This window comes from Uloborus diversus, chromosome 3 (genome assembly GCF_026930045.1).
Source record: "Uloborus diversus isolate 005 chromosome 3, Udiv.v.3.1, whole genome shotgun sequence".
Lineage (NCBI taxonomy): Eukaryota > Metazoa > Arthropoda > Arachnida > Araneae > Uloboridae > Uloborus > Uloborus diversus.
This window is the reverse complement of record NC_072733.1, coordinates 441,659-453,752: the sequence shown is the minus strand read 5'-3', so window position 1 is coordinate 453,752 and position 12,094 is coordinate 441,659. Positions and strand designations below refer to the sequence as shown.

The window sequence follows — 12,094 nt, the reverse complement described above, 5'->3', positions numbered from 1 at the left end:
GAATGAGGTAACTGATCTAGAGTGCAGGCAGGAGTGCTCCAAATGAGAGGAATTAACAATCGTGGTACTGGAAGTTAAGTATTTAGTATAATATCATTTTTTTTCTAAGCAACATTTTGATACGTGCAGGGAAGCTGGATACCAAAATAGCAGAAGTCTTCTTTATGTCTACATCTCGGTGCCAAATCCGGATGAGCTCAGAAATGAGCGCAGTTTTGGTAGTACCGTAAACACGGGCTACTTTGGCCCACATTTTGAAACTTTTTTTCATCTTTTCTAAAGAATTTTGTAACTATTTTTAAGCTATGGAAACTTTTTTTACACACACTGTAAAAACGATTCAGAAACGTTCCTGGAAAATAATAGGCAGCTGATGTGCCCAATTTCTTCCAGTAACATATCTTGGAAAAAACAGGAACGTTTTCTGCTAAAAGTCAGTAACCTTTCTGAAATTAAACTTGAAATTGTCTGAAGAAGTGCGAAATCTCCCCTGTTATAGAGCCAGTAATGTCACTAAAACCTTCAAGAAAAATTAAGTAGGTTTAGTGTTATTGATTAAAACCTTCCTGATTTACCAAGAAGGCTCCATAAAAGTCAGAGCGACCACGGCTATGCAAGAAGGAACCAAGCATATATCTCTTGCCTACAATGCCTGCCTTGCAAAGCTGTAGCTATCCACTGACTTTTTCGCTCTCATTGGGAGCTTAGTCAATCTGGACAGACCGTAAGCAACCTTAGGCCAATACACTTAATAAATACGTTCATTCAATCTTTAAACTGGTTGCTAAAAATATTTTCCACAACAGTGAAAAGTCTGCCCGCGTGCACCTTGCAGCGATTCAGGAAACTTTTTTGTGAAGATACTTGTTTTTACAGGGAAATAGGTTAAAACGTGTGAAATCCCGAGACGTACCACGGAAATAACCAGTAACGCTTCGGAATTTTTTTACAGTGCATGTAGAATTCTCTTAGTATAATTTTTGACAAGTGATAAATTTTTTTCCAAGTATTAACTATTTCCCTTTTTAATTGTTTTTTATTTTGGTCAATGTTATCCTTGCGCATGGGTTACTTTGTGCCAAAATGGTTTTCCTATTTAAAATCATTGTAAAACTAAATAGAGTCGAAGAAAGACGTGTGTTCACACGAAAAACGTTATTTGAAAAAAAAATGACAATTTAAAAGAAGTTTCAGTCATACATATTATTGACCAATGATTAAGAGATGTTGAAACTAAAACTATTATATGTGCCAGTCTAGTACATTCCATGCCAAACCGTGTTTGTAATGTTTTAAATGTCTTGTGTAAATCAATTATTAGCTTTAAATGTATTCATAGAAAATTGGCATAAAATTGAGTTTTATGCTAAAAATAAATTTTTCTATTAATTGCCACAACACTGTTCTTCGTACTAAATTTACTACGAAAACATAAATTCTGCCTCTTCAGAAAAATTTAGCAACGCAAATTATTTTTTCTTTTACTTTTGAAATGCTACTCCTAACTGAGTTTGTAATTTTTATATTATTATTTTCTATATCTAAGGCTTATGAAGGATTAATTGAATACATTTCTCGAAAGCCTATTAAGGAAAAAGTGTGGTTTCTCTTAGGTGTTCTTCAAAAAGGTGATGGTGCGACCATTTACTTCCGGCAGCAACCTAGAGTCATTTCAATCCTTATGGGGAATGGACAGCCGCGGCCTCTCTTATGCCCAGATTGCAATGGACTGGCTAGAGACAATAAACTCCTCTCTCCTGTTGCTTTAGCCAGTGGTCCGGACGGAAGCGTATACGTAGGAGACTTCAACCTAGTTAGAAGAATAACACCTAATGGACAAGTATACACAGTATTCAGAATGAAGTAAGTACAGAACAGTATTTCTTCATCAATATCACTTCGACAGACAAAACACTTTTATCAACTATCGCACCTTTCAATTCTTGCGTTTTCCTATGGTGGAATAAACATCAATTCAACCTTGATAGTCTTCGAATTTTTTGAATGTAACGTATGTTAAAACTGATGAAAAAGTAAGATCAGTAGTAAGTTAGTTTTTGTTTGAAAAATTTCCTGGGCCGAGATACAAGCCGCCAAACATGGCGGCTCGGGCATCATTTCTCACTTACGATTTTCGACAAAAACTTTAAGTTCCTTGTCTCAAAAAGAGTACATTATATTCTTTTGCAGTTTTTTTTTATTGAAACGTTTATTTTTATTTCTGTTTCAACAGACATCCAACATTTTGAAATAGTTGTTTCAGTTTTCTTCCCACAGTCTTTGGAAATATATATATATATATAGTTAGTATATACTGTTGAGTAGTACGACTGAGTACTACTTTTTCAGAAACTTAATATATCAGGCAGAATTGAAAAATCAAAATTTTATTTAGCAGCAATTAGGCAGAACGTACTTTTACTTTAGGTACATAATTCCCTTTTCAGTTTCAGTTGCCGCTTCATCAGATTTTTTTTTTTTTTTTTTTTAACAAGATTGCAACAAGATTGCAGCATCCAGCCGATTTGCAGGGGCGTAACCTTTATCGGCGCATAACTTTTCAGCGAAGTGCCAAGAGATTCGTTTAACACAGTGCCAATTTTTTTTCTCTCTAAAATCAATGTCTTGCATCAAGTGTGTACTCAAAATGAAAATTTCGCTACAGAACTAAATTAAAAGTACAGGAAACACACCGCCAGCTTAGTCATTTCAGGCCGAGGACTGCAGTTTCGTGCTTATTAGCACTCATCAGCCCGGCATAGGAAAGTGACTAAATTGGAGATGGAAAACCTCTTAAGGAAGTCAAGAGTGCCGTACAAACTGGTAGCTAATGTAGAATTAGCGCAGACCAGACGAGTGAACGAAGCAATGGTTCGGTTCAACTCGAGGATTGAAGGCAAGGCATGGTATATTCAGTAAATTACCGGGGGGGGGAGGGCGCAATAGCCAGGGCTAAAGCAGAAATACATGAAATACACCGCCAGCTCAGTCATTTACATCCGAGGACTGCAGTTTCGTGCTTATTAGCACTCATTAACCCGGCATAGCATCTCCAACTCAGTCATTTTCCTACGCCGGGCTGATGAGTGCTAATAAGCACGAAACTGCAGTCCTCGACTGGAAATGACTGAGCTGGCGATGTATTTCTGCTTTAGCTCTGGCTATTGGGCGGTAATTTACTGAATAAATTAAGTGTTTTCTGTCCTCTCATTGCTAAACGAAATTTGGAATTTTCAATTCTAACTTTACATATGATATCTAACTTTACATATGAGTTACTGAAAAACCCTAATTTTTTTAAACGTTTTTAAAACATGTTAGACCAAAAAGTGGAAGTTCTCATTTTCAGAAAATGTAGTGCTTAGTGGTAGTGAGAAACAGTTTAAAAAAATAGAAAGGGAAAAAAATTATTATTTTTTTCCAAAAAACTGTCGAAGAAAACTAAAACAAATATTTCAAAATGTTTCATACATTTTTAAACAGAAAAAAACTTTTTAAATGAAAAAAAATATGTTGTACGGTTTTTGAGAGAAAGAGCTTTTAAAGACTTTGCCGAAAAAGTGAGAAATAATGTCCGAACGCCATCTTTGGTGGCATGTATCTCGGCCCAGGACTTTTTTGAACAAAACCAATATATACCCTGATCACACCCTTTCATCAGTTTTAACATATATTACATTAAAAACATTGAACGATCATAAAGGTTTTGCACTGGTTGAATTGACATGGATTCTATCCTCTTTATTCTTTACGGCACTTCGTGTCAAAGACTCAAACACCGAGAAGAAGGTTCCTACCTAGAACCGTAGATTTTAAGTCAGGATCATCAGTTTCAGCGCGTTCATATATACGTACATGCAAATATTATAATTGATTCACCTTCCCCTCTCAGTAAAAAAAATCTGTTTACTCCATCATATTTAACAGAAACTACTAAAAGAAAACGCAAGCACGTGCTCTCGTTGATGCTACTAATAAAAAAATAAATTAATAAAATTTTCTCTGGTCTTGGCGTTTTGCGTCTGTTTATCTTTACTAATGCCGATAACGATTTTTATGAAGTTTATACAGCTTAGCAAATAATTCGCACATTGAACCATTATTGTACTGTTTTATAGGCATTTTGGATCATGGAATCACGTGGCAGTAAGACATTAAGAGCAAGGATCTGAGAAAGTGTCACGCTTGAGATTCATGCCATCGCAGATTTTCTCCAAAAAATTACCAATTATTACTTATCTTGACAAAAAGCCAAATCCATATTTTTTTGTTCTGGAGTTGAGTGTTCAGTTTTATGGGCCCCTAAAGGTCAACGCGCGGCAGCAAAAATTGAGTGGATTTTTAAAACATGGAAATTGCTATGAGCCACAATTGTCGCTTAGAAAAATTTGCCTCCAAATTCTTTTTATGTATGAAGGAAAGAAGGTTCAAACTTTACAAAATGGATGCTAAATTTGTGGCAAGTTGTTGCCGCAAGGTCAATGAAGGTCACAAAAAAGTGGCATTTTTGACGTTTTTTGGCATTTTTGAGGTCCAAAAACATGTTGCACCTTTCAGTTGCCACGGCAAAAGTACTGTTGCTTGAAAGGTAATTATATGCACTACAAAAAAATGCATAATTAACTAAGGCAAGTTTAATGTGCTTTTAGTTACATTAGGCCGAAATAGCGAAAATGTCACATTTTACTGATATTCAAACTGTCGTAACTCCTTGAGCGAACGACATATTGAAACAATATTTTTACTATTGTTGTGCCCTATTATTGGTCTTACCAAAAGAGTAAATTCCCATGTGGCGAAATGCTTTAAATTGTTTTTAAAAAATAATAACTTAGCCTATTTTTGTCGTCATGGCTTTTTGCTTCTTCATGCTATTTGCCTGAATTACTGGTATGTTAATAATATAGTTTGTAATATAAATTGCTATTTTATTGTTCTGTGACATATATATGATATTTTTGACATTAATTTAACTTAACATAAGACATTAATAACATTTAAATTTTGTATATTTAATTGCAAAGTGATTTTGTCAACATTTTCATTGTTATTATATTGAAAACTTTTTTTTTTTTAAATCAAACGTGTTTTTTTTTTTTTTTTTTTTTGCTTGGGTTGCGTGGTTATTTGCCTAAATTGCTGTATTTTTATAATATAGTTTGCAATATAAATAGATATTTTACAATCTATGACACATTTGACATTCATTTAAAATTGCACATGACATTTAACATTTACAACTTTTATGTTTAGGTGCAAAGTCATAAAATGAATGGAGAAAATTATTTTTCTGCTTCTGCAAAAGGTGGATTTCGATCAGATTTTCCTTTTCAGAAATTTTATTTTCTTCAATTGTGAAATATAAAAGTTCATCACACATTGTCATCCATTTCAGCATCAAAATATTGACCCTTCCCTTTCATTCTGCTGAAATAGGACAGAACATATTCTAGTGTTAAATATTCTTCTGGGCTAAACTTTTTCTTTCCCTGAACAGTTAACTCTACGCATCTTATCGTTTTTACAACATTATGAGCTGTTCATTTATTTCCTTTTTTTTTCCTTTGTTAAAGCACTCAAGAAGAAATTGCTTTTGATTTTGGTTTTAGTAGCATTACTTTTTTTTTTTGGCTTTATTGCCCACCCACATTGTGAAACCTTACTTGAAAGCACTCCATAGCAACTCGATGCAGTAGCACTTTCAGAAGAGTTGATGATTGAATAGCTTTTTTTATTTGTAATAGTTTTCATTCTCTTTTTGCAAATATATTTTTAGCTTTATCCATTCCTGAGAGAAATTTTCGAATTTTGTTCAAGCCTCTTGCTATATGAATTGATAATTCATCGGTAGTTTCAAATGTGCAAGTAAAGTTGTCTGCAGAACAAAAATGTAAACTCACGAATTTTTGTCCAGTACATACATAATTCTTTCTCTGATTTCTGTCGCATATTTTTTTTCTGAGCTGAATGGGCGAATTATTTGAAAAATGCATTTAAAATTCAAGTTGCTCTACATAACTTCTTTCCCTGATCCAATTTCAAAATACTTCTAGAATACCATACCATTATTATTATTTTTCTTTTTTGATAAAATGGTATGATTGAATATCTGGCGCTTCAATTCTTTCAAGGGAACATTCTTCTTTATTAATTTGAGTAACTGAAATTTTGGCATTTTTCATGCGTCCTTTCTGATTAAGTGCGTCATAGACACTTTTTGCTGATGCAACATCATAACTTTCAATATAATAACACTGAAAATGTAGATTAAATCACTTTGCACTTAAATATAAAAATTTTAACCTTCTCCTAACTTTAGTCCTTCTAAGACATTTCTTGTTCACTTGTGCCAAATTTACCTAAATAACTAACAGGAGTGCTGTTTCTAAAATGTAGAGATATGTTTTAAGATGTACTTAGGTGGGGGTTATAAAGGGCTTTCTGCTTTTTGTGTACATGACACAATGAAATTTGTAAATTTTATTTCCATTTGAATAAGAGAATTTCTTTCAGAGCGTCCGACGTTTCGAGCCAATACCATCTTACTCTTAGTCCAACGGATGGTCATCTGTATATATCCGCCCCAGAACACCATAAAATTCTTCGCGTACATTCTTTGGACAAAGTTGAAGATCCTGATTCAAATTTTGACGTCGTTGTTGGTAGTGGTGTTAGATGTCTTCCTCGAGATAGAGATAACTGTGGTGATGGAAAACCAGCGTTAGAAGCTTTGTTATCTTATCCGAAAGGTAGAACTTTTATTTTTAATAAACATATTCTTTTTTCCAGTATCTAAGATACATTTCACACGCATTGAAATTCTTCTGCTTTTGCTACTGATTACTCGTGGTGCGGACTAAAATAGAGAGTCTTAATAATTCTCCTGGAAGATGGATCGTACACAGTAACGAATTTTTTGTGACTTTTTGCTGTCTGTACATTAAGAGTGGGTACAGTGAGACACGAAAGTTCAATTACATTTTTTATCATTAAAAAACACAGAAATCAAATTCTTTCAACTGTTATAATATTTGTCACTGTATTGGGTACTATAATAAAGGATATAGAAAAAACTACAAATTCACACAAACGAGAAAAAAAAATTAAATACAATTTTGTCTTACTGTTTCCCTGGTTAGTGCGAACAGTGAGACACATGTTTTTTTGAATAAGAGGAAATTTTAAAAAATCTAAATTTTCCTCAAAAAATATTAATGGTTATTGTCTTTTGGTTTTAGTATTAGCTGTTGTCCTTGGCAACGTAAGTTTCATGTCGTCTTGGCACACAGTACTGACATCTACCACGTAGGAGAAGGTGGCTCAAAGCGGATAGGTTAAAGAAGAACGTTCGAAAGTTGTAGCTTTTGGAATTTTATCGTAGAATTTCGGTTTTATTTCCTAGCAGGGTTCTTGAACTTCAAAAAAAAGTGATATTTGTATTATTTCAAACCCAATATTTATTTATTGTTAAACTTTACAAACGTTTGAAAAACCCGCTTTGCCCTACCAGGGAGCCCAAAGCGGGTAAGCTTAATTAATGCTGATTTAGTACATTTTCCATATCAAATATGAAGTTATAAATGATTAAATTAATTGACTAACTAACTGCCACTATAAAATATATATATATATATAAAGTTATACTTATCCAATTTAAATTGAAAATCTAAGTCAGCACATTTGCTTAATAAACATAAGGAAATAATTGATTAAATTAATTGACCAACTAATTGCCATCATAAAAAATGACTTTTCCAAGTTATACACTGCTCAAAACAATTAGAGGAGCAAATGGTTTTAACAAAATTACGCAAAGATGTATACTAATAAGTAGCATAAAATGAATCATCCATTATTTAAAGACTACAAGGAAACGGAAGAAGAAAACTTTATATGCAAATCAGTGTTCATGACGTCAAAAATCAGAAAAAGGAGATAAGGGCAGACATCGGGATGTTGCAGAAACGTCTCTGTTATTGCCGTAACTGTGAAATTTGATTGCGCAGTATTTTTTTTTTTTTTTTTTTTTTTGAGACAAGGTTACTTGAGAATGTCTCAACAACGTGATTCACCGGAATCCATGACATGGCGTGTTATAGGCAGACTGGAATCCGGGCAAACATAACGTAGTAGCGCGGAAGCTGTTGGACTAACCAGAAGTGTTGTTGCATGGCTGTGGAATCGATTCCAAGAGACAGGAAATGCTAGCTGTCGACCAGGGCAAGGTCAATCACACCCACTACAGCAACTGATGACCGGTATATTCTGTTAACAGCCCGTCGAAACAGAACAGAGAATGCTACGCAGCTGCAAAGACAGTTTTTCTTGGCAACAGGACGAACGGTGTCCAGCCAAACACTACGTAATCGGCTTCATAAGGGAAGGCTCTGTGCACGTAGGTCAATGGTCTGCATTCCGTTGACCCTCCGTCACCGTGCGGCTCGAAGAAGATGGGCTGCTGAACATCGAGATTGCGAGCAACATGATCGGAGCCAAGTGCTGTTTACAGACGAGTCCCAAACCAGTCTGGAGTGTGACACCCGACGTATTCTGCTATGGAGGGACAGGGGCACTCAAAATAACCATTCATTCGTGAAAGGTCACAATACAGATGAGTTGGTTGGATGGTATGGACTGGAATTAGCATAGTCGGACGTACGGACCTGCATATCATTCGGAATGGCACTTTGACGGGCGAAGGTATGCAGACGAGATACTGCGACCTCATGTCATCCCTTACGCTGGAGCCATTGGAGATTCCTTTGTTTTCCAGGATGATATTGCCCAACCGCATAGAGCTCGTCTGGTGGATAACATGCTTGAAGCTGAAACAATACAGCGTATGGAAGGGCCAGCGTGCTCTCCTGACCAGAATCCAATAGAGCATGTTTGGGACATGCTCGGACGACACATTGCTGTGCGACCCAGGCCACCTGTTACTGTTCGAGATTTGGAGATTTCACTTCTTGAAGAGTGGAACAGTATTCCCAGAATTCAGATTGATAACCTTGTCACATCCATATCAAACAGGTGTGCAGCAGTCTTAGCTGTTCAATGAAACCACACGCCCTATTAAAACTCTCACATCATGTCTATACAGTACCTTTTTGTATGCTTTACATGTGACCAAATTGTTGCCCTGAATTATCTTTTTATGTTTTTTCCATATTTTCAAAGAATTAAAGCGTAATTCCAAATTTTTTTACGTCTTTTTTCTGTATTGCGCATTGATACGCGTGTATTATCTATTGTATGGCAATACGTGGCTATCTCGTACGGTTCTCTTCACTTTTTTGCTTCCTCCCCTAATTGTTTTGAGCAGTATACTTATCTTACTGAAGTAGAAAATCTGTCAGCACATTTCTCAAGAAATTATAAATAAATATGTTGTTGAATCTTATACCCGCTTTGCCCGAAAACACGTTTTTTATTTAAATAATTATAACCTTAAATTTAAAAAAGAAACAAACCAAATGGCCTTTGTAGTTTATAGGTGGATGGTGTCAGAATAACGTAATATTATTGACATTAAAAAAAAATAATAATAAACTGGTCTCTTCTACAAATCACAAGTTACATACCTTCAGAGTGTTATATATATATATATATATATATATATATATATATATATATATATATATCATTTTTCTTATTTTAAGCCTGGTCACACCATGGCGCTTCACCGCTGCTTCGCTATTACTAATTGAAATTCGGGGCTGTTCGGGTAAACAACATACGCATGCATCGCCTCTTGCACACCATGTGGCAGCATACAAATGCCTACCCGCTTTGGATCACCCTCCCCTATTTGTTTTGAGACTGAGATAGAATGATTTAAATGACACTGGACCAGTGGTTGGAAGTAGCGCGCTACAAGTAGCGACGCTACTGTAGTAGCTACATTTTTTAGTAGTTTGTAGTGTAGCGCACTACTTTTTTAAAAAAGTAGAGTAGCGAGTAGTTAGCTACAAAAAAAAGTAGTTTGTAGCGATTTCTGGAAACTACTTTTGAATCAAGTTTTAAAAAAACGCATTTTCAAACGAATCTGACTGGTGCAACTCTTACGCGAGTAAAAGTTGCACCAATCAGATTCGTAAGACTGAAAAATTCGAGCTGACCTCTAACATATAATTTTGACGTCATGTGTTGTATCTGTTTGACGCCATTACTTTGTTTGGCATAGAAACTTTCACATTTTCCCAATATTCGCCTTGAATAGAGCATGGCTTAAAAAGAAAGAAACGATTTTTTTCCCGTTTCCTGCAAACTTTGCCCGTTAAGCAAAAAGCTTTCGGTATTAATGCCATTTGCACATGCAGTCGAACTAATATTTAGTACCCAAGAAAGAAGGTGATATAAGCCCTGCGCTTCCGTTAAGAAAATTTTCGTGTAGCGGGTGAGGAATTCGTGTCAGCTGCAAAATTCGTTCCTCGAGTAAAACTCGCTCTATATAGACATTTCGCGTTAGTCGAATTGCGTTGTAGCCCTAGTCCACTGTTGTTAAAAATTGCACATTGAAGTAAAGTAATCATTTTTAGTTATGTTTCATGTTTTGGATAATTAGTAGTACCGATTGGGATATTTTTCATTTTTCTTTATTTTGTCTTTTTTACTGATTGAGTGTTGATATATTAACATATTAAAAGTCAATTATTAAATGTTGTGAGTTTTTGAGGTTATTGGCAAAATAGAAAAATGCTGTTATTTCATTTTATCAGGGGCGTAAGAAAAGAGATGGTGTCCAGGTCTGGAACCCTAGCTTCAAGCTCAAAAGCAATCAATTCCTATGAAATAACTAATGTTATCCTATGAATCCCTAACTATGAAATATAAGTTCCTTTAAAATTAACTCATATAATGAAAATTTAAGTTTTTCTCTTTTGTTGATGCACTTCATCATCTAAATCAATTTTATGTATATGTATGTCTAGTCTATGTAAAATTTATAATTAAATTACGATTGGATTTATCTCAATTTCAAGTAGCCGAGTTGCTCTTCTTGAATGAAATACTATTTACTGTCAGGAAAGGATTAAAAATTTGAAGGTTGAACTCCTTCCACTTTTAAATCCTTTCTTGCAGGGAATATTCGTGCAATTGGTAAAAAATGTTTCGATTGACGAATCGTTTCAGTAAAGGAAGAAAGAATAAATAATTTATAGCAATATTCCATGTTCAAATGAGCTAATATATCAATCTGAAAATTTTGTTAATTTTTTCCTTCAATCTCAAACGGTGTGTATGTGTATGTTATTTATTTATTTAATTTTTAAAAAGTAGTGAAGTAGCGACTACATTTCAAAAGTAGTTTGTAGTTGCTACATTTTGAAAAAAGTAGTTGTAGTTGTAGTTAACTACATTTGTGCTAAAGTAGTTGTAGTTGTAGTTCGCTACAAAAAAAATGTAGTTTTTCCAACCACTGCACTGGACTAGTAAGTGAGATGACACTAGACTTAAAGTGTCATCTTGTGATGTAGCATTAGTAAAAATGGAATGCTTTCAAATTAGCCTTTGTCTATTACTAGTACAACAGCTTTTTTCCTTTCTGTTTTAGAAAATCGCCAAAATAGCTTATCTCTCTTCCTTTTTTCTAGGCATGTTGAAATTTTCAAATGTGTAGAAATATTATTATATATAACATATTGCAATGAAAAAAAAAACAATTTAAAAAAAGTAATTTAAATAGAATAGCTACGAAAGGAAGTATCTCTCTATGTGATATTGTATAGCAATGAAAATCATAGTTTCATTCCAACCTCCTTACTTACATGTAGGGATTGCAATAGCTTAGCAAAAATTCAATACCGGTATTCGGTATTTTTAAATCGTGATACCGGAATACCGGTATTAATACCGGTGTTTGAAATTTCTCAAAAAATGCTTGAAAGCATATTGTTTTGTTTCCACATTTCATAATTTTGTACAAAAATTGTACTATTTTTGAAAACGTGTTGTGAACAAATATAAAATTAAATAACAAATGTCATTTTTAGATTTAGAAGTAGCTGTATTTATTATTATTTTTTTCCGAGAGACGATGCTTTCCCAATATTATAATAATTTTCTCTTGAGCAGGAGAGGTTTGCGTTTAATT

At 34.3% G+C, this 12,094-nt stretch overlaps 1 protein-coding gene across 1 annotated transcript in view; it reads left to right on the top strand.

Annotated features, from left to right (window-relative positions):
- LOC129218177 (teneurin-m-like) overlaps window positions 1-12,094 on the top strand; it is a 116,889-nt gene that overhangs the window by 61,677 nt on the left and 43,118 nt on the right. The window contains exons 5-6 of the mRNA XM_054852395.1: window positions 1,614-1,863; window positions 6,514-6,749. Of these exons, the coding sequence (XP_054708370.1) occupies window positions 1,614-1,863; window positions 6,514-6,749 (486 nt within the window). The remainder of the gene's footprint in view (window positions 1-1,613; window positions 1,864-6,513; window positions 6,750-12,094) is intronic.